The sequence below is a fragment of the Cebidichthys violaceus genome, unplaced genomic scaffold (genome assembly GCF_023349555.1).
Source record: "Cebidichthys violaceus isolate CVI_PGR_0920_01 unplaced genomic scaffold, fCebVio1.0.p SCAF_7, whole genome shotgun sequence".
NCBI classification, from domain to species: Eukaryota; Metazoa; Chordata; class Actinopteri; order Perciformes; family Stichaeidae; genus Cebidichthys; species Cebidichthys violaceus.
In genome coordinates, this window is record NW_027176927.1 from 478,773 (window position 1) to 501,465 (window position 22,693).

The following is a 22,693-nucleotide window of genomic DNA, read 5'->3' on the forward strand; positions in this document are numbered from 1 at the left end:
AAAACTGCACTTAAGTGGGCTGCAATACTTGAATAGATGTTACATTCTATATATATATATATATATATATATATATATATATATATATATATATAGAGAGAGAGAGAGAGAGAGAGAGAGACAGAGAGAGAGAGAGCGAGAGAGAGAGGAAAAGAGCGAAAGAGAGAGAGAGAGAGATAGAGAGAGAGACAGTGAGAGAGAGAGAGAAAGATAGAGACAGAGATAGAGATAGAGAGAGAGACAGAGAGAGAGAGAGATATATAGTTACTTTATTAATCCTGCAAGGGGAAATTCGCTACAGCAGCAATTATGGTACAGGTAAATAAAAAATATGTATATATTAAATATAAAAATGCACAATCATATTTTTACTGTTATTATTTTTTAATATATTGTGCATTTTACTCTGTTTTACTAAGTTGTCAACCAGTAGGATCTAATTAAAATATTATTAATAATAATTTCCCACGAAAATGTGATAACATGGACACAACTAGAAAATTTCGCAAGACATTTTGACAGTGTGGCTTCTACTGCCCGAAGACGTCGCAATATATATATATATATATATATATATATATATATATATATATATATATATATATATATATATATATATAAACGCTGATGTTACCGGTAGTATCGTTGAGGTTCAATTGAGATAACGCTTCTCTCTTTTCTGCATTTTAGATTCATACTCTTGAAAAAGTTAAACCAATGACAGACAGACAGAAAGACAACTTGCATAAAGTCTGGATAATACACAAGTGCGTTGGCACAGAATAATTTGCATAAAGTCTTTTCTGCATTTTAGATTCATACTCTTGGATTAAATCTTGTGTTCGTCATGGACAGTCCACAAATGGCTCTCATCATTTCTGTATTGGAGATATACATCTTTGTTAGAGAAGCCTTTGGAAACGATGGGAACTGACGCTTTTATTTTTAAAACGTACCGGATGCTCTATCCCTTATCGGTGTTTGACTTCCTGTCTGGGTCGATCTGCTCTGTGTAGATTGACGTGATAAACCCGAGCCGTGGGCTCTCGCGCACTCTTCATTAAGGCAGAGTAGTGTTTGCCTCTCTGATGCTTTTTCATTGCGGTTTAATGTCAGATCAGCAACACTAAATATGTTCTACACAGACGTGAAATACATTACATATTCTATGTAAAGAAAGGACATATAATAAAAGTGTCTACAAATATTACAGTGTGTGCAGGAATGAGACAGCAAAAGGCACGCGCTCAACCCAGTTAGTGAGGGATTCACAATCTGAGGTGAGGAACAGCTCGTCACTGCCTCACCTCACTGTCTCCTCTTTGTTTGAACAGGACATGCGCTAATTCAGAGATTTTGATTATAAAAATGCTTGAAATGATTGGAATCATACAGAAAATTACATTTATAGCACAGATCAGTAGAGAAATATTAATATTTATTTTAGCATTATTTGTTTTTTACTTTTCATCATCACACCCTGACCGCAGGTCCACAGACGACTACAGTTTGTACTTCCTGATTCAACAACAGGACCTCAATGATGACAGGAGGAACATCGCGCCAAACGCGCCGCCGCGTCACTGCAGTCACTCTGCAGTCTGAACGCTCTGATGTGGTTTTTATGTTTGTGGTGTTAAAAATGTGAGCTAGTTAGATGGATTGAGTGATTGGGAGAGAGAGACAGACAGACAGACAGATAGATGGACTGAGTGTGTAGAGACAGACAGACAGACAGACATAGAGAGAGGATGTGCGTGTGTGTCACTGGTTGCCATGGTGACGACGCAGCGGTTGGAGAGTCTGTGAGTCTGTGTTTATAAACATCAGTAATTAGCTGAATTAAGAACACCTGTGAGCCTGTCAGCCTTTTCATGAGAAAACACTGGGAAACACCTGTCAAACAAATGCACTTTATACCAAAACCATGAGTCCAATCAATAAAATAAAATAAAAAACAAAATGTGTAAGTCCGTTGGATTCCATAGACACTTGGCTGCGACCAGCACAACATTTCCAAGCTTTTTGTCCAAAAATGGTGTATAAAGAGTAAAAAATGTGTGAATGGGAGCAATTTGTTTGGAAAAATCACAAAACATTTTCCTAATAAGCCCGCAGGACATTATTCTGTTGTTGTTGTTGTTGTTGTTGTTGTTATTGTTGTTGTTGTTTTTTTAACAGTATAATAAACGTGTGTGGTGCCCGCTGCTCCAGAAGCTCCCTGTAGTGGCGCCGACCGTCCGGTAGGGGGCAATGCGTCACCAGATGTCCACGAGCGCCTGAAGAGAGAGAAACAGCAGAGAAAGCATCGCTCAGGTAGTAAAGGGGGCAGATCCGAGGACCAGATACGAAGCGACGGTGGAGCAGCTAAGCTCACACCCCTCTCGGGTCCTTTTTTTTTTTTTCTTCTCTTCTCCCCTCCTCTCCTCTCCCCTCTAACGGCGCCTCCTCGCTGCCTTCGACCTCGACTCAAGTCATGGTGGCTAAAAACAGAAAACACACCGGGAAGAGTCCGGCGACCCAGGCGGACCGCGACAAGAGCCCGCTTGTTTTTGTTTCGCCCCCCGGTAAAAGTACCGTTCGGCGGCCTTTCAACAGCTCTCATCCGAACGGGCTCTCGGGCATCGGACACAGGCTCTTCGGGCTAACTCCATCCGCGGCGGCGAGGCTGGGAATCACTCTCCTCCTCGGTGAGTTCGGAGCGTTTTTGAGCCCTTGCTAGCTTTCTCCACGGAACCCTCGTGAGCTAACGAACGCTAACGGCGCGCACACCGCTAGCATCCTGCTAAATTTAAGTTATCTTGTTCTTATTGAGCTAACGCTAGCTCACCAGCGCTAGCCATACCCGTCGTTGCTATTCCATTAAAATCGCACCAAAAAGTAGTCCGCGTTTCCTTCTTCTCGTGCTTATGGTGACACACGCAATTCCCCACGCGTGTTAACAGGTCTTCTGGTAAAAGTTTAAGCTTAACGTTTTTGCATGATGTCTCGTGAAAATGCACCATGCGTGTCATTACCCGAGTCTTCACCCCTGTAGATGTAACTGTTTCGGTGTCAGTAGCATTTTAAAGTGCATTATCTCTTTCTCCACAGCTGCTCTGACCGGGTATCTCCACTGGTGAGTTCAGCATGTTATTACTCATTCATAACGTTTACACGTGTGTGTGTGTGTGTGTGTGTGTGTGTGTGTGTGTGCGCGCGTGTGTGAGAGAGAGATGCTTGGCTCACGTGTTTCTCCTCCTGTGGTCAGGCATCATGTCACACAGCTGTTTGAGAACGACAGACACTTCTCTCACTTGTCAAACCTGGAGAAGGAGATGGCTTTCCGGACAGAAATGGTAATCATTTTATTATTATTAGGGATGCACAAATAGCACGTTTTTTAAAGGTGATGACACTACTTCCTGGTGTGAGCCTGTACAGATAGAGATGTAATGCAAGTGTAAGGTTGTGATGCTGCAGGGTCGCAACTAACAACTGTTGTCATTGTCACTTAGATTTGCAATATTTTTTTTAGATTTAGCAACAAATTGCTTTGTCTGTAAAATGTAAAAAAAACAAAACAACCAGAGCCCTAGTTGACGTCTTCAAATGTCTTGTTTTGTTCGACCAACAGTCCGAAATCCCCAAAATAATTACGTTTGACGGTGCGTTCTCACATTTGAGACGCCGGAACCGTGAGACGTTCGGCCTCCTTTCCCGCCTGATGAATCACTTAAATGATTCATTGATTATCAGAATAGTTGCAGAACACATCACCTGTAAACACCGAGATCTGCTGCTTATTTGACACACATCAGACGTATTGAACAAAGGGATGTATGTAGCGTATACACAGTATTAAAGGAGAGTACAGCAGAGGATGGGCAGTGTCCACTTGTCTGCCCTCCTTTGCATAAATATATATTTCATATATCGTGTCAGCTTGTGACGAGAGGTTTCGTTTAATCCAGAAGAACAGAAGGGTGCCTCATTCATCAACTGACTATCTGCAGCGATTTGATCATCAATTTTTGTTTAAGTTCTGGCGATTTGCTTTTCCCGTGCATAATGTTGTTGAAGCTGTTATATTTTGGGGTTTTTAGACTTTGGCAATGTGGGGACAGCTGCTCTGGCTTTAGGACACGGTGTCACTATTTCATCACATCTTGCGGACAAAAACATCGATTGATTATTAGAGATGCTCCGGCGCTGATGTCGGAAATCGGTCCAATCCGGTCTGCGATCACAACGGGGGAAGCAGACTCGAATTCAGTTTCAACGAAGGTGGGAGACAAAAGGAATGTTGGACGAGTAGTCACCGAGCCACATTCCTCGTACGTGTAACGAACTTGACAATAAACAGATTCTGATTCTGAACTTCAGGTGCGTAATGGGACCACACTGACTCCGTACCCTCTGCACCTTCAGAGAAGAACCAGCTTTCCTCCATCAACGCTGACCTGGCCCTTCAAAAACGGACATTTGTGATTCTAACGATATGCAGAAACGCAATATTCTCTCTTGTCGTCTTCCGTTTTGAAATGTGCGTCACGTAACGCGGCGTAATGTTTGTGTAGAAGTCTCTGATATTGAACACGCAGAGCGAGCTTTCGCGTCCGGTTGGGAGATGACGGTGAGGATCTTATCGTTTGCAGACAGAACATTTCTCTTCCCTCGGCCCCCCCCCCCCCCGCTGCGTGACACCAACATGGGCTGTGAACTGATGCCGTCTGCTGAGCCGGCGTGACTCTGGCTCTGTGTTGTAGCGTTATAATTAGCCTGCTGTCTCTTCCTCTCTGCATCGCTCTGTTCCGTCTCCTCTTTTCTTTGTCTTTTTCTTCCTCCTCTTCCTCCTTTAGGTATTTTTTTTTCTATGTGTTTGAGGTAACTTGTGTATGTCTATCTTCTGTTGGTTTCCAGGGTCTGTACTACTCCTACTACAAGACCATCATTGAAGCTCCGGCTTTCCTGGACGGCCTCCACATGGTGATGAACGACCGGCTGACGGAGTACCCGCTGGTCATCAACACGCTGAAGAGATTCAATCTCTATCCAGAGGTAACGCCGACGTGTAGCGCGGCGACCCGTCTCAGGGGGGAGGAGTCACAAAAAAAAAAAGGATCCTGCACAGATGAGATGAAAAGAAAGAGCAGTCGCTGTTATCGACTGGACTGTATCGAATTTATTTTACTTTCACGCCAGGAGTCGACAAATTTGATCCTCTTTCTGAAACCGCCTCTCGTATTTTGATCTACAAGGCCCCAATTTCAAAGTTTGTTCCCCGACTTTTTCTTTCGTCACGATGCGACAAAAACTCGACAAAAATAGCAGCGAGGCCGGCAACAGCAGGGTGGAGCCGGAGCGTGTTCACATCTAACTTAAGGGGAACTGAGGTTTTATTCCTACCAAACCAGAGTTTGCTGGAAGTGGAAAGATTTGTGCGGACAAAGACAAGTTTTTGTTGAGAAAATTGTATTTATCAGACTTTAAAATGGTTGAAAATGTAATAATATTCAACAGTAAAAGTAAAACAACAGATCTCTAGGAATGAGTTTCCATTCCTGCATTAGATACAAGAGTTTTTAAAAGATGTAAAATGAGTCTTTGCTCCTGTCTTTAGGGATAAATAAATCCGTCACATCATTTTATGATGATTCTAGCGTAACGTCTGAAGTGGCTTCCTGCTCAGTGACTTTGTGGACTATCGTTAAATCTTAAGAGGTGTAATGACGTCTGAGTATATTATGTTATTGTGTTACTTCACACGCAAAACAGCGCGAGAGTAGATGAACACATCCCGGGGAGGTTAGGAGCTTCTACGGGACCACAGAGGGAACCCTGTGTGTGTCCGTCTTCCCCAGAGATTATAGGACCTTTCGAAACAAAGGCTTTTTGCACTGATTCTCGTCCGTCTCCTGGTCCCCAGGTGGTCCTGGCCAGCTGGTACCGGATGTACACGGGTGTGATGGGGTACTTTGGGATTCCCACCAAGATGTGCTGGTCCATCAACAGAGGAGAGGGACTCACTCCTGTGGACAGCTGTGAAGGTACAGAGTCTTTGTCGCCCTCGGAGCTGCAGCCCGGTCTGCAAATATGCTCGTTTGTGTACACACACACACACACACACACACACACACACACACACACACACACACACACACACACACACACACACACACACACACAGAGGCAGCAGGTTGAATGATGACTACGTCACACAGGCATATAGTTTCCCCGTCACAACCTGCAGCTACGCTGACATTAAAGACGGTCTCGCGCTGAATTGACTGAATGACTCATTTCTTCCCCGACTTTGATGATTTTCGTCCCTCGTGGACAGATGCAGTCAAAACAGCCGGCAGTTTAGAGAAAATGTATAAATTACACGGAAGGAATTTGATCAAAGAACCCAAAGCAGTCGTTTGATTCTTTCTGTTTCTTTTTGGCTTTCAGTCAAAACTCTTAATTTAATAGTTTTTTTTTTTCCTACAAAGGTGCCTCTTCAGATTACTGATGGATTAACTTCCTAACACTTCTCTTAAAGCAGCTTATAAGACACAATTCAAACTACTACTAATGCCTAATGATAAAAATACTTTTATTTCCTAATCATTTGAATTGTGTGTTTTATGCAAACAGCTGCTATTGATGACAGGACAAGGTTTTCACTGGCTTCAGGTGGATGGATCCGTTTCTTTGGGGGGTTAAACAGATAATCTGCAGCCTTGTATACCAGCTGCTCCAGCAAAACAAAAGAACAACACTGATCTGCACTGGTCCATGAGGATCATAGACGGACAGCAATCCGTATCTGCGATCCAGATGAGACTGAAGGAAGTCACATGGGCGGCTATGAATAAGGCTGTTTCCACATTCTTTAACACATTTTAATCGGAATAGACAAAGAAAAGCAGCAACATTTTTGCCCGCTTTATTTTCTGTCAATGGACTTAACTGTTTATCCACTAAAGTAGTGAAAGAATGGTGAGATTAACTGAGCAAGGCTCACACAATGATGTCGGGGAACTCGAGAAAAGGTTTGGCATTAAGGGTCGATGGCAACAAACCCAAAAAAAAAACCAGTTTGGTGTTTCCACAGGTCGAACACGGCGAGGGCAGCGTTAGTGTTGTCACAGTAGCCCTGAAGGACAGGAGAATGCTTTTAACCCGTTTACACACAGAGCGCTCTGTGATCTTATTTGTTCAGCGGGAACATTTTCCTAGAAGAGTAAAAATCTGCTGACGGTAAACAAGCCGTTGTCAGCTTTCCCCTTTTTTGTGGAGCTGCAATCTGTGTGTTTCTGTCAATCTCGTTAGCAGAGCGAGGGCCCCCCCCCCCCCCCGGGTCGATGCACTGATTTCACAGTGTTTACACAACCTGCCTTGCATAACATCGAGCCGTCAGCAAGCCAGAGCGTTTCCTGTAACAGTGTGACACGCAGTAAATCACATTTTTTTAATCGATATGAAAGTGTGGCATCGTGGCGCCGGCTCTCGGTAACGCCAACACGCTTCCGGGGACCTCGTCAGTCATTCTGCGCACCTGCTGGTTTAGAGAGGTCGGGTCCATTTGTGTCCACGCACTTTGTCTCCGAGTACTTATTAAGGACGTTTCTGTACCTTTTTAAAAAGGGAAGCTATTAGTATTCAGTGTAGTACTTTCTTACGTATGGTGGTTTGATAAGGTCGACACGCTGGCTGGTCAAAGGGAAGTGCTCTTGTTAGTTCCCCACATCTCAAATGTACCACATGTTCTCGTTAAAGTTTCACTGCAAACATACATAGAGGTTGAACCACCAGACCACAACTTCTTTTTTTTTCTTCTGTGTGGCTAAAAATATAAGCGGGCCACAGACGGTCCTGCAGCAGGGGATTATTGCGTAGAGCGCCGTGAATTCATCACCTCGGCCGAGAGAGAGCTCCGCAGAGACGCTGCCGGTTTCCTGGGCTATTTCTGCATCGACCTCATGAGTTTGGAGGAGACGTTTGTTCAAGCCTCTTCCAGACTGTTGCAGAACGCTGAATAAAGGCCCCGAGGACAATCGGAGCCAGTGTTTGATAAATGGCATAAGTAATGTTCCAATATCATGGTTTTATTTTTCATATTTTTCCAGCGTAAAATATAGCCAAGCTGCTGACGTCACACTCTCTAGTACCTGCCTGATCCGTACTGCACATGTGCAACTCTCAACAGAGATGAGAGCGAGATCGTTTGCTACTTCCGTTGTGGATTTGAGACGCGGCGATCGTTGTTTCCCCCCCCCCCCCCCCTCACAGCTGAGGATGGAAGCAGCTCACAAGTGAGCCGTCCCGCTTCTCTCTCATCTCTGTTAAGAGTTGAAGTACCGAACGTGGAAGGATGTACGGGTCGGGTAGAGTGACTTGTGTTGTTGTTGTTGTTGTTCCTCAGGGATGGGCGACCCGGCGTACTTCTACGTGACCTTTGTGTTCCTGCTGAACGGCGCGATGATGAGCCTGTTCTTCGTCTACGGCGCCTATCTCAGGTAAACTCAGTTTTGTGGTTTCTGCCGCTTTACAGATGTGGAACCAGAAGGTGGAGGGTGAACTCTCTCTCTCTCTCTCTCTCTCTCTCTCTCTCTCTCTCTCTCTCTCTCTGTCTCTGTCTCTGTCTTTTCTTATTTCCTGTCCAGCGGCAGTCGACTGGGCGGCGTCGTCACCGCGATGTGTTTCTTCTTCAATCACGGAGAGGTGAGAGCGCCGCCTTAAACCGTCGAGTGTCAGTGTTCGTTGCGTCGCTCTGTAGTCCTGTGCGGTAAGTCTCTCTCTGTGTCCACGTTTCTGAAATGTGTAATACTCCAAATGAAAAAGCATTGCAGCCCTCAAAGGAGCTTAGAGTCGGTTTCAGCTGGAGCTCAAAGCCTCCTCCATGCTCTCCAGTTTCCTTCAGAACAAATAGAATTTATTTCAGATCACACACACACACACACTAGCAGGGGATGCGCTCCTCTTTCCAGTTTCTTTTCCCTGAGTGCAGTGGTAGATTTCAGGAACGGAGATAATTCAAGTCTGACTCTTACATTCACCTAAATGGCCCAGATGGCCGGGGGAACTCTCAAGCTACCGCTCGAAAACGAGATCAGATAAAACTTAATTAATTCTGCCTGCCAAAGATGCTCAGCACACATAGTAAAACCACTTAGCGGCAGATACGCGGTGTTGATTTAATATGCATATGGCACACATTAAAATAACAGCTGTACGCCCCTAAGTTTTGGCGCACATCATCTTTACGAGACACTCGAAGCTAAATGACTGAAGATCCTGGTTCAGATCCATTAAGTTTATGAGGCGGGATTATTAATATAGGAATGAAAGTGTGTACGATGCAATCCATTCTCTGTTGGAGGAGAAGGAGACGCTGTTGCAAAGTGATTCCATCCACTCTGGTTTTGATTAGCTTGTTAATGTGCATGTTTTTATTGTGTGTGTGTGTGTGTGTGTGTGTGTGTGTGTGTGTGTGTGTGTCTTCGTGGCTGTTGTCAGAGCACTCGTGTGATGTGGACTCCGCCCCTGAGGGAGAGCTTCGCCTACCCCTTCTTAGTCCTGCAGATGCTCCTCCTCACCTACATCCTACGGTAAACTCACCAGCAGCAGCAGCAGCAGCAGCAGCAGCAGCTCCGTCTTCCGGGTCGCAGCGGTCCACAATCGTCCATAAGACATTTTTATTTCTTATATAGTTTTTTATACATGCGGGATTACCACCGCAACACCCGGCTGTATCTTAAATAAGATGCTGGATAACAAGAACTTGAACGGCCTGTTGACTGTGCGAAACAACAGAAGTAACACATGATCGAACAGCTGTTTCCCTGACACGTTACAGTGATACAGGCTCTGTGCGTCGTAATAATCACCGGCCTGAGGCGAAGCTCGCTTTTGTTGTCTGCTAAACGGTGCACTGGAGGGGTGGCGAGCTAATGTTCTTGTCTAGCAATCTTCTCAACTAGCGGACGCCACCTCATGTGACGCGAGTGCAGTCGGTAAACCGTGACTTCTTCTACCGGCGGCGCTAAAAGCAGAATGAACGTGTCACACCTCTGAGGGCTTTGTAGCAGACTCTTTTGAGTGAAACTGAATGTCGTGCGCGCTTGTGTCGTCTTAATGCATCGTCTCTGCTTATCTCCTCCGCAACTCTCTCTCTCTCTCTCTCTCTCTCACCGCTGTAATTCTTTTTCTCTCTCTCTCGCTTTTCTCCCCAGGACACGGAACCCGAGCAGGACCGCCATGGTCGCCCTGGGCGTCTCCAATTTGTGCTTTATGCTGCCTTGGCAGTTCGCCCAGTTTGTGCTGCTCACTCAGGTAAACGGAGAGCAAGAGAGACATCGGGAGGGAGAGTGTGGGAAGGAAGCAGAAGGGGCAGAGGAGATTAGGGAGAAAATAGAGACTCTGGCAAGGAAGGGGATTGTAGAGGTTTGCCAGGATGGAAAAGAAACAAAGACAGAAAAGAAAAGAGATTATAAAATTCCAAGAATGCAACCCTTTACATCCTCATTTCATAAACCCTATCGTGACATGCAGTAGGGAAATATGCATGTGAAACCCTGAGTGGAACAGTCGAGACAGTGGAAGAGGAGAGACGCTTTCAGCGACGAGCGAGTTACAGACAGAAGCGGGAGTAGAGAGCGGAGCGTTGAGCGTGGGCCGGCAGACAGAGGAGCCGGAGTTTGAACCGCGACTCCAGAACAAACGGGTCACCGCCGCCGAGAGCGTCTGTGCTCTCGGCTAGCGGCTCGGCCCACGCCGCCGGCGGGCCCCCTCTGGGCCAGACGAGTTGCTCGACGGCTTCTTCTTTTGTTTTGCACATGTAAGCTGCTGATTGAGCCTCGCTCACTGCACGCGAAACAAATACTGTCCGCTCCAGAGTCTGACAGAAGCCAGAATAAAGACACTAAATACACTGTTTTGTGTCTTAAATTATTTCAGGATCGCACAATTGGGATCGTGTAATAATGCCACTATCTTAAGTATTTTGATATTATTATTATTATTATTATTATTAGACTTTAGTGAAACGACTGCATGAGAGTCTATGGAGGAGAGCCGGAGAGTTCGTTGGACCCTGGTCGGAGCCGGCTGATGCTACGCCGTGATTGGCCAGTCTGCGTTCGAGGGGCGGGACTTAGCGAAGAATCAATTTGAATCTATGCAGCGCCGTGGACATGCACTTCAAATGTCCTGCGGCTATTTAGAGTTAGTTGGACTTGTCAGGTGTAGCTGTAGTGTCCGCTGTATCGTCTGCACATACATGCGGTCTGTTCCTGTATATTTTTTGTCTATTTCTTCTTCTTTTGTCTAGGTGGCGTCTCTGTTTGCGTCTTACATCCTGGGTTACCTCGCCGCCGCCAAGATGCAATCCATCCTGGTCACTCACATGGTACAGTAGATGACCAACCCACCCACCCACCAGACTGTTGAGACACTTTCTGTTTCCTAACTTGATACGTTCGCTTGTCTCTGGTGCATCCTGCAGCACCTCGGTAGCAAATAATCACACCGAAGCACCCGAGCTATTGAGACAGAGACGCAACAAGAGGACACAGAGGAAGGACCTGAAAGGGACTAAATGTTTACCTGAGTCGAGGGTTTTAGGTGGGTTTAGGTTTCCCTGTGCGTTGTGGCCAACATAAGTGAAAGTCTTTCCAGCCGCCGTCCCCTGAGCCGTAATGTGCTCTGCCTCGGCTCGCCTTATCTCGCTCGGCAGGGATGACTTTCTTCGGCATTAACGATGCCACCGTACACCACTGCTCTTTACTGAAGCGTGAAATAGGGAGGATATGTTGGCAAGGACAAAGTATTTCTGTGTGTGTGTGTGTGTGTGTGTGTGTTTGTGTGTTTGTGTGTGTGTGTGTGTGTTATTCAGGCCGTTCGTCCTTCTCCTCCACATTCTTTTCTCCCTAATCCGCTCAGCATGCCAGGCTGTTAGCCAGGCCCTGTGCGCTCCACAGATAAGGAGAACGCCCTTTGTGGTAAGATGGTGGAGATTTGTGTCGGAGGAAGGAATATGCCTCTGCATAATTTAGACAGCTTGGAAACAATGACTTTGTCTTTGTGTGTGTGTGTGTGTGTGTGTGTTTGCGTATTGAAGAAAAGAAATACAGACACAAAACCGTCCACGTGTGTCCTCTACGTGATCTACAGCGTTGTCACGCAGATCTGTCTCTTATTAAGATAAGCGAGATTTTATTGTCATCCTTCCATAAACACTACGGTACATAGAGGTAGGAAACGTACAAACATGTAGTGCAATTATAGAACAATATAAATATAAGTTGTGTAGATGAATGCAGAATACTTCCTTCGGTATTTAGCCGAGTGCTTAGGGCGCATACCACGATGCCCCGAGCGTCGAGTCCCTGCTGCACGTGGTGTTTCACGTCATTCCGATGCAGAGAGACGGCGGCTCTTTAGGAAATAAAGACGGAAGTCCAGACCTGTGCGTCTTTCCGCTTTAAAGATAACGCAGACGCTGCATGAGAAGTTTGCTCAAATATTGGTCAGGGTGTTGGGGTGACCGTGGCTAAGTGGAGAGCAGGGCCGCCTTTCAATCAGAGGGTCGGTGGTTCAATCCCCGGCTCCTGCTCTACTCTAGTCTCATGTCAACATGTCCTTGAGCAAGACACTTAACCCCAATGTATAGATAGATACTGAATTGCAAGTCGCTTTGGATCAAAAGCGTCTGCTAAATGACCGTAATGTCCACACGTGTAAACTTACGCCCTCGTTATGAATTGAAGTAATCAAGTGACACCAAAGGGGCAAACCAGCAAGTCCACACGTTTCAGAAGCTGGAATTATATTTTAGTTCCAAAAAGATAAACAATAAGTCATTTTTTTTAATGTACTAAAACATCAATGAAAGTTGAAAATTGACAACAAATAGAAAATCCGCCCACTTGTAGCTTCTCAAAAGTCAACATTTGCTTGTTTGTTTATGAAGCTGTTGTAAACTGACAAAAAAACAAACAAACCGATTCATGAATAATAGTTGATCGCATCCCTGATCAATTATTAAAATGCCATTCAGTTGAGTTGTAAGTGCCCCGTTGTTTAGAACGGCTGCCGCTCTGTGCACACAGTGAGTGGCGCTTCGCTTCACTGTGGGATTAAGCATCGAGAGTTCAGTGAATAGGATTAGATGCTGCTGCTGCTGGCTGTGTATTCAAAGTACAATGCATCGGTTTAATGGAGTGTTTTCAACAACAGGGAGACTTATCGTTCACTCTTAATACAATCTGCTCCAGACCGCCCTGCTGCTGTCGGGAGGCAGCCTGTATATCTGTGAGTGTGGAGAGTTTTTGTGAGGCCACAATACTTTTTTTTTTTTTGAGCCGTCTTCTCTCACCTGTCCTCATCAAGATAACCCTCGCCGTCTGCTTTGTCCTGATGTTCGGCAACTCCATGCTGCTCACGTCCTTCTACGCCTCCTCGCTCGTCTCCATCTGGGTGAGCCGGGTCTTTTTACAGTCCAGACGATGTGAATGCACTGTGATGTGTTTTGATCCGTGGTCTGAAATGACAATTTGTTTTGTTTTCAGGCAATCATTGCGTTGAGGGATCGATTTGCTCAAGTCTTCAAACCCGGCGTCGTCCTCTGGGTGCGTAGAAGTGACTTGAGCTTCTATCACCGGTTCCTGTCTGGGTTGTGAGTGTGCGTCCATCTCATCTCTCTCTCTCTCTCTCTCTCTCTCTCTCTCTCTCTTCAGGTCATGCAGGGCTTGGCTTGGGTCGGCTCCACAGTCCTGCTCAAGTTCATGCTGTCCACTGTCCTCTGCGCCTCAGATGACGTAAGCCACTGCAGCTATACGTAGAGCAATGCGTGTGTCTGCGAATGACTGTTTACGGTCGATTATATTCCTGATATCATCACGTTTAAACTCCTTACTTAACATCAAAGGAGTGACTAGAAGGGGTTTCCGTGTTCCTGGAAAGAGAGGCTTTTTGAATGAATGTCGTCACATTTTATTTATGACATCATCACCCAAAAAAATAGAGGAAGAAATAGATTTTTTTTTTAAATGTATTGTGCTGTTAGATTGCTGCTAGATTGCCTAGTTAATACAGGTGTGAGCCTCCTTTTGTAAGCGGTAACTGGGAGAGCAACAGATTCCAACAGAAAAAAACAAAAAGAAGAAGAAGAAGAAGAAGAAGCTGTCAATAATATGAATGAAGCTCTGAAGTATTAGATACAGCCCTACTATATGTATATACACACACTGTGTATAACAATTAACATTTTCAAAAATTCAAACATTTAAAAATCAGGAATTAGAGGATATTTTTTTTTAAATCCAAAATGTAAAGAAAACATCTCTGGTGTTTTTGTTTCGTTTTGTCGTTTTCCAGGCTCACATCAGCGGACTGATCAAGTCCAAGTTCACGAGCTACAAGGACTTCCACACCCTGATGTACACTTGTGCTGCAGAGTTTGACTTCATGGAGATGGAGGTAAAGTCTGTTTCTAGTCTGAATCTCTCTGACACCGTGTGCTGAAGTGTTCTCTGATTTTAAAAAAAACCCGTAAGTCTCCGGTGTGAAAACCATTTATTTTTATCAGGAAAAAAAACCCCGCCTGCTGTTCTGTGCTCTGAATGTAACAGGAAACAGAAGCAGCAGAACCCGTTCTCTGATTTGGGTTCTTTGCCACACAGCCGCCTGCTTTCACGTTTGTGTTGCCATGTTGTGAGTAGAGTACAGTGTACATGACATCACTCTGTCTCTCCCTCAGACCCCCATACGTTACCTCAGGACGTTGCTGCTGCCCGTCAACATGCTGGTGGTCGCTCTCATCGCTGGGAGGGTAAGTCCTCTTTAGTGTTCAGACCTCAGACACTTTGTGTAGTGGAACAAATCTGACCCCCAACAAGCCCTCTGAACTACACAGAGTCTGTTAGCAAAGCGTCAGCAGGACATTAAAGGTGTGTGTGTGTGTGTGTGTGTGTGTGTGTGTGTGTGTGTGTGTGTGTGTGTGTGTGTGTGTGTGTGTGTTTTAACCTTAATAACATAGTTGATATCCATAATTTATTTTATTTGCAACAAGAGCAAAAATCGTCAGTTAATGCCAGTGCTGAACATGTCTGCCCAGGCTGTTCCAATGACAGCCTGGGGTTCATACGTCACATACCTAAGGAACCACACGGCGTTCCATGTCGTCAGCACAAAGCTGCGTGGAAACCAGGGGCATCGGGGAAGAAGAACAATCATAGCGCTCCACTCAAATTTAGATTCCAGGTGGCCATTTTCTGTTTTTCAGGGGTTTAATAAATGCCAGGAGAGGAACTGTAGATTCATAAGCTCTAATAAAATAACTCAAGGCCTCCAGAACCTCACGGTCTTCCACTGCACTACATCATCATACGTCTTAACAAGGGGGTCCATTCACAGGAACAGAGGACAAACGACACATCTTGGCGTGACAATAATGCGAGAGATGAAATAGCAATAATGTACGTGAATGACGGCCGTCTTCTCCTCTTTCACAATCGGTGGGAGAGGAATAGTGTCGTGTGTGTGTGTGTGTGTGTGTGTGTGTGTGTGTGTGTGTGTGTGTGTGTGTGTGTGTGTGTGTGTGTGTGTGTGTGTGTGTGTGTGTGTGTGTGTGTGTGTGTTGCAGCGTGAAAAGCCTCAACGTCTGGAAGACAAAGCCGGGTGTCGATCCGCTCCGATTACTACGCAAACGTGTCCACCTCTGAGGAGAACTGCTTGCATATAGGAGGAGTTGTTTTTTAATTCAGCTTGTTCTCTTACAGTTTCAGAAAAAAATTGCATATATTTGTTATATTTGCTCTGCGTGGGAAGCTTAGTCGGCATTTACGTGTGTATGTTTATGCTTTGAGAAAGGAAGAACGGCGAGATTTGGTCGTGATTCCTAAAACGTTGAAGAATTAAAAAAGATATTTGAGGAGCTGCTCCTGATGCAGGCGTAATCTCATTAACGCCTGCCCACGCTGAGCTAAGAATACATGAGTCGCTTTGACAAAGAGCCTAATGCGATACGCGAGCGAGCTGTCTTCTCCTGCTCGTTTGTTGGAAACACTTTTTATTCTAACCGTGTCTCCTCTTCAGACCGTCCAGGACGTAGTCCGGTTCCTGCGGGACGGAGGGAAGGCGTCCGTCAGGCCTGAAGACGTCGATGAAGCTGCAGGGTGAGCAGAGTGTTCTTTCTGCTGATCTCACTGCGTTTACTTCTTTACTTTACTTCTTGACTTTCTGTTGTTGCAGGTCTGAAATCGCCGCTAAAGGAGAGGTGAGAAGAAATGCTTTTCACATCCTTTATGTTATTGTTGAGTATACGCTCATGACAACGCCTCAGCGTGAACTCGTAGGCTTTTTTTCTTCTTCTTCTTTTTGCAGCGTTGTTCCATTTTTCTTAATCTGTTTTTATTTGATTAGATTCCTCCAGAGCAGCAACGTCTGCTCAGTTTCTATGTCCCAAAACGGTTTTCATCCCTTTTCTCATTACTAAGAAATGAAAGGCAGCCTCCCCTTCTGTTATGAAATCCCCCCGTGCTGCCTTTGTCATCTCTCTCTCTCTCTCTGTCTCTCTCTGTCTGTCTCTCTCTGTCTCTGTCTCGCTCTCTGTCTCTCTGTCTCTGTCTCGCTCTCTGTCTCTCTCTCTCTCTCTCTCTGTCTCTCTCTGTCTCGCTCTCTCTCTGTCTCTCTCTCTCTGTCTCTCTCTCTGTCGCTCTCGTTCTCTCTCTGTCTCTCTCTCTGTCTCTCTCTTGCTCTGTCTCTCTCTCTCTCTCTGTCTCTCTCTCTGTGTCGCTCTCGTTCTCTCTCTGTCTCTCTCTCTGTCTCTCTCTTGCTCTGTCTCTCGCTCTCTCTCTCTCTGTCTCTCTCTCTCGCTCTCTCTCTCTGTCTCTTTCTGTCTCACTCTTGCTCTGTCTCTCTCTCTCTCTCTCTCTCTCTCTCTCTCTCTCTCTCTCTCTCTCTCTCTCTCTCTCTCTCTCTCTCGCTGTAATATCCCTCCCAGTGCAGGAAACCGTTCAGATGTTCTTCCACTAGCCACACTGTGTGGAAGTTTCCCAGATAATTGCTTTAATATTTCTGCTCGGCGAGTAACACGGCGGCCTCGGGGAGGGGCGTGTTCAAAAAGATCAAAGCGTCATGCAAATGTCATCAAACAGTCAGCGCTGCAGCCGATGTGGAGGTCACTTAAAGGGACAGTTCACCTCAAAATTACTCCTCTTACCTGGCTGTTTATCAGTCCAGAATGTTTTGGTGTGAGTTGCAGAGTGTTGGAAATATCCTTCGTAGAGATGTCTGCCTTCTCTCCAACATAATGGGACAAGAAAAAAAAAAATACTGTTTCCAGAAATCGTGACCCTGTTTCTCAAGATAATCCAAAGACCTCGTTGTGAGCGGTTTCACGTAGGAACTATTTTCTTTCTACCGAACTACACCCGCCAAACGAATCACAGCGCAGATGGAAGCGCGCAACTCATCAGCTAGCTAACGTCATCAATGTTTACATCTCGCACTGTCACAAGCCTCTCGTCCACGCGTGTATGCATGTTTGATTTAGGGGTGAACTGTCCCTTTTTAAGAACAACTTGGAACACATTTATTAAAATGTATCCTTTACATTCTCTGCAGCTGGTGTACCACAGCCTGCAGCTGGTGGCGTTCGCCGTCCTCGCCGTCCTCATCATGCGTCTGAAGCTCTTCCTGACGCCGCACATGTGCATCATGGCCTCGCTCATCTGCTCCAAACAGGTCTGTGATTCACAAATAACAAGATGGTCTACATTTAAACGCGGCTATTTGTTTCCTGAAAGGAGTGCTTCTCCCACAAAATGACCCAGTTTGTATATCAGTTGCTCAGCCCGCGTTAAGAAGAAAACGAAGAATCTCAAAACAGAGAAAAGTCGTGATGAATTAAAGTAACTGAGGGTTTTACAACAGCAAAACACACTTCTTCCCAAACCCATGCTTCTTACTATTTAAAACACTTCAGATGAGTAACACTTCAACACAGGCACGAGACGCTTCATGTGGAGTGTTTTAAATAGTCAGGGCAAAAACAAAGATTTCGGTGAAGCTTTCCTTTAATTAATGCCATAGTGTTAAGTTTCTTCTCCACTCAAATTATTATTATCTGTGTATGGTGCAGTTTGTTGAGCTCACATGCTGTCCTTTAATAATGCTCTCTCTCTCTCTCTCTCTCTCTCTCTCTCTCTCTCTCTCTCTCATATGCTCTCTCTCATATGCTCTCTCTCATATGCTCTCTCTCTCTCTCTCTCTCATATGCTCTCTCTCTCTCTCTCTCTCTCTCTCTCATATGCTCTCTCTCTCTCATATGCTCTCTCTCTCTCATATGCTCTCTCTCTCTCTCTCTCCCTCTCATATGCTCTCTCTCTCTCTCTCATATGCTCTCTCTCTCCCTCATATGCTCTCTCTCTCTCTCTCATATGCTCTCTCTCTCCCTCATATGCTCTCTCTCTCTCTCTCATATGCTCTCTCTCTCTCTCATATGCTCTCTCTCTCTCTCTCTCTCTCTCTCATATGCTCTCTCTCTCTCTCTCATATGCTCTCTCTCTCTCTCATATGCTCTCTCTCTCTCTCTCTCTCTCTCTCTCATATTCTCTCTCTCTCTCTCTCTCTCTCTCTCTCTCTCTCTCTCTCATATGCTCACTTTCATATCTCTCATATGCTCACTCTCTCCTATGCTCACTCTCTCCTGCCCCCGGTGGTTGTGTCAGTTGTTTGGCTGGATCGGGGAGCGGTTTAAACACCAGCTTGCCGTGTTTGCAGTCATGGCCATCATGGCCATACAGGGAGTGGCCAACCTGCAGGCCCAGTGGGGGATCATCGGAGAGTTCAGCAACCTGCCACAGGAGGAGCTGCTGGACTGGATCCAGGACAACACCCGTCCTGGTGAGTGAGGTCGCCCGCTTCCAGGGTCACAGTGAAATATCAGCATAATGAGTAGGAAAAGCAAAACGTCAATCAAGATAACTGTGGCAATACACAGCAAGAGCTGGTAGTGTAGATACTCCACAACTCAGCCGTTCACTTGTTTCGTTTGCGATTGATGCAGATTCTGTGTTTGCTGGAGCCATGCCCACCATGGCCAGCGTGAAGCTCTCCACGGGTCGGCCCATCGTCAACCACCCCCACTATGAAGACGCTGGTCTGAGGTCAGTGGAAATTGACCAGCAGCACAACTGCTCCTTTGCTCAGATGAGAGAGAGAGAAAGAGTTCTTTGTGTAAAACATTGCCACGTCCTAACTGTAGTTGATTTCCACCTGTGTTGTGTCCCTCGCAGGGAGAGAACCAAGCTGGTCTACTCCATGTACAGCCGCATGTCTGAAGAAACCGTAAAGGGGAACCTGATGAAGCTGGGAGTGGACTTCTTCGTATTGGAGGATTCGTGGTGCACCAGGCGAACCAGGTACCCCAACACCACCAGTGCCCTCTCACAGAAGGGAGGGGGCGTTGTTACCCAGGACACATTGTTTCATTTAGTTAAAATGCTGTTCGGAGATTTTCTGTTTCTCATTCATCTCTCTCTCTCTCTCTCTCTCTCTCTCTCTCTCTCTCTCTCTCCCTCCCTTCGCCCAGGCCCGGGTGCAGCATGCCAGAGATCTGGGACGTTGAGGATCCCCTAAATGCTGGTAAAATCCCCCTCTGTACCCACATGTCCAGGAGCTCGAGACCCCACTTCACCACAGTGTTTTCCAACGACATTTACAAAGTTCTCAAAGTCCCCAAAGCTAGCAAAGATCTCAGATAACACCGTGTGGCGGACTGGTTCAGTTGTTCTTTTCACCACTTTTTCAAGGTTTTGATCATTCATTGGCATTGCTGCTTTGTACTTAACCCCCCCCCCCTCCCCCAACAGTTCCCCTTGTCTGCGGTGCTCAGACTCACTGAGCGGTTGGTCACGCCAAAGCACTTCCCCATGAGTCTCTCCTCCCTTGGTTCGCTGACGGTCCCCAGTATTTGCGACTTAAAGGAACTCCCTGTTCCCCACATTTCGCCAGTCATCCTTATCGCTCCTTCACCTTTTGCATCTGGCGACGTTCCCGTGACACACATCGGCGCCCCGAGTGAAAGCCATAAGGTGTCGCAGCTCTTCATTTAGATCGTCGCATTGGTTCTGTTATATAGAATCTTTAGTTGAAGAAACGTTGTCCTCAAAGAGATGCCGTTTGTACGTCAGTGTTGTTTCTCACTGTATAGAATTCATTTTCTTTTACTTTTTTGCATAAGAAGTACATTTTGTCTGGCAGGACCGATCGATGATGTCCACATACTGTGAAGCAATACCCTTTGCAAACTTGACAAAAGCTGACTTCTTCTTTATGCATGGTGTTTTTCAGTAGTAGGCTGTTTTTATAATTTATTCGTGCGAGTCATTTTTATGCAAACTTCAAAGTGTTAACGGAATACTTTCACCCCAAAACAATATACATTTTGTACATCACTCTCCTCCCGATGGTCCCACAGAAAGTTTTCTATCCAATGCTGTTAGTGAGAGCAGAGCGTCCGAAAAAATGACAGCATATCAATGCAAACAGACTTTGACGGAGGCCGAACAAAAGACGTCAAAAAAGGTTATGAAATCTCTGTACAGCATTATCCAAGTGTCTTGTCTCCATTCATGCACTCAAGGAAATCCTTCACTTAACTATTGATAACAAAGTATTTCCTGGTTATCCTCCCTTGCTTTTTTTTCCTGGGAGTCGAGAGCTTCATACAACCAATACTGTTCTTGGGTGAAGTATTCCTTTAAGAAGTTTTCTTTAGAAGCCAACAGTGTTTTAAGAGTCTTTGGAACGACGGGGGGGGAGGAGAATATCTTCTTGTGTTTGGAAGCTTTTGAAAAACATTTCCCGATGGAATTGGTGCCATTCCATTCTTCCCATTGTCCCGAAAAAAAACGTCCATCCTTCCGAAGGCCCATCGCTCCGAAATGATGAACTCTCTTTGCAACCAACAGAAGCACATGGCTAATTATTATGCAGAATGACATCATCGGACAAGTAACATAATTTTTTCAGACTGTTGGGGTTTCGGAATAATGGGCTGGTCTGAACAATGGGTGGTCCCCATGGAATTCACTCAAGAAGTGTTTTAACAGACTTCACATAATGGAAGAGCATTCATTCTTAATTCGGTTATAAACTGGGGGAAAAGAGTTTTTATTTTAAATTTCAAAACAGGTAGTTCTAATTGTGCTTTTGTAAATACCCAACATGTTTGTAAAATGCCAATGTAAAGCCTTCAAAAGGTTCTCTGTGTTTCTTTATTGCCAAAGGAAGTCTTGTTATTAAAGCTGCGTGTTCGGGGTACTGTAGCGCATAAAAGAAGTGTTTTTAGTGATCGAGGACCGTTGGTTTGTGAGTTCTGGAACAGCCAATTCAAACTATTTGTAGCAGTGGGTTTTGTGTAAATGGTAGCAGTTGTTGGTTCCTTCTTCAGGGAGCATTCATGGCCGTACAGTATTTCAGGAAATACGCTTAATGGCTTTTATGCCGAGAGTTAAATGAAAAGATCCGTAAAAAGGTCTTTGTGGCGATACGTGAAGGCAGGCAGGTGGCTTAGCTTAGCACAAAGACTGGAAGCAGAGGGAAACGGCAAACCCGGCGATGTCAAATATGTGCTGAACAAAACTTCTAAAGGGTGCAGAAAAGACGAGTTTAGGTCGTTTTGTACCTATTTTTTTTTTTTTTGGCTGAGCGCAATTGTTTCTGCTGTCAACCTCACGCTGACGACAAGTTACTGTTCCTGGCCAAGAAATAGTTCCGTATAAAAAAAAACAACAACCTGTAAAGCCACAATTTAAAAAACAACCTGTTAATTCATGATTCATCAATAACTTCAGAGGTGCTAGAAGGCCGATTTTGTTACCATTTTAGAGATCCGGGGTAGCTGTTTCCCCTTGTTTCTAGTCTTTACGCTAAGCTAAGCTACCGACGCCTGCAAGCCGTAGTTTCATATTTAACGGACTGATATGAGAGCGGTATCGATCTTCTCATCTAACTTTTGGCCATGCATTTTTCCAAAAATGTCAAACTATTCATATAAGAGGAAGGCGTTGCCACGTTGGAGGAGTGGCAACAAGAGAAAGGAACATTCTCACTTCCTCCTGCAAGAGTTTGACTCTTAGCCTCCGCAGACACACACATCTGTCTCTGTTTGCATGGTCACTCCTCCAACATGGTGCCGTGTCCTTAACTATTGGTAACCACTTATTCAATATGATGGGTTTTCTCTTTCTAAAAAGACTCTCAGCTTTAATGTGTTTTTTTTTGTGTATGAACTTGTAATAGGGTGGAAGAAACTTCGGTACAACACACCTTGGTGCAGGTTGTTTTATTGATTGGGCATCGGAATGAGACGAAAGAACAAATTAAATTAGTGTAATGACAACAAAAAAAAACATTAAATGTGCTAGAGCGAGCGGTTGAACAAATCAAAAGTACACATTTAATCCATTTTGGACATTTTGTCCATCAGATTTCAGAGCCGTTTCTTCTCGTACTACTCGTAGGACGACTGAGGTTTCGCGGTGTGGACGTGATCTTGTAAGTGCCCGTTTTTTGTGAAGTGGGGCTGTCGTCACACTTCCTGAAACGCATAAATATTTGTTTTTTCCTGTTGCAGGCGTTCGTGTGTTTCAGATGTCTTTTATAATATTTGTCTATTTTGTCTGTATTTTAAAGAATAAAATATTTGCCATCAGCA

At 45.2% G+C, this 22,693-nt stretch overlaps 1 protein-coding gene across 1 annotated transcript; it reads left to right on the top strand.

The window, feature by feature from the left end:
• The first annotated feature begins 2,310 nt into the window (after nucleotides 1-2,310).
• dpy19l1l (dpy-19-like 1, like (H. sapiens)) lies at nucleotides 2,311-22,693 on the top strand. Its single transcript, XM_068736230.1, has 22 exons — nucleotides 2,311-2,690; nucleotides 3,094-3,118; nucleotides 3,251-3,338; nucleotides 4,903-5,040; nucleotides 5,909-6,029; nucleotides 8,393-8,486; nucleotides 8,634-8,691; nucleotides 9,487-9,578; nucleotides 10,203-10,302; nucleotides 11,300-11,377; nucleotides 13,360-13,446; nucleotides 13,539-13,598; nucleotides 13,707-13,787; nucleotides 14,347-14,448; nucleotides 14,729-14,800; nucleotides 16,066-16,145; nucleotides 16,222-16,246; nucleotides 17,596-17,715; nucleotides 18,702-18,876; nucleotides 19,040-19,139; nucleotides 19,269-19,394; nucleotides 19,565-22,693. The coding sequence occupies exons 1-22, from the start codon at nucleotides 2,477-2,479 to the stop codon at nucleotides 19,734-19,736; spliced, it is 2,208 nt and encodes a 735-aa protein (XP_068592331.1). The 5' UTR covers nucleotides 2,311-2,476; the 3' UTR covers nucleotides 19,737-22,693.

Coding starts and splice junctions, on each gene's coding strand:
- dpy19l1l (XM_068736230.1), top strand. CDS start 2,477: ATGGTGGCTAAAAACAGAAAACACACCGGGAAGAGTCCGGCGACCCAG. Junction 13,788..14,346: donor TCCTCTGCGCCTCAGATGAC/GTAAGCCACTGC, acceptor GTCGTTTTCCAG/GCTCACATCAGCGGACTGAT. Junction 18,877..19,039: donor CCAGGACAACACCCGTCCTG/GTGAGTGAGGTC, acceptor CGATTGATGCAG/ATTCTGTGTTTGCTGGAGCC.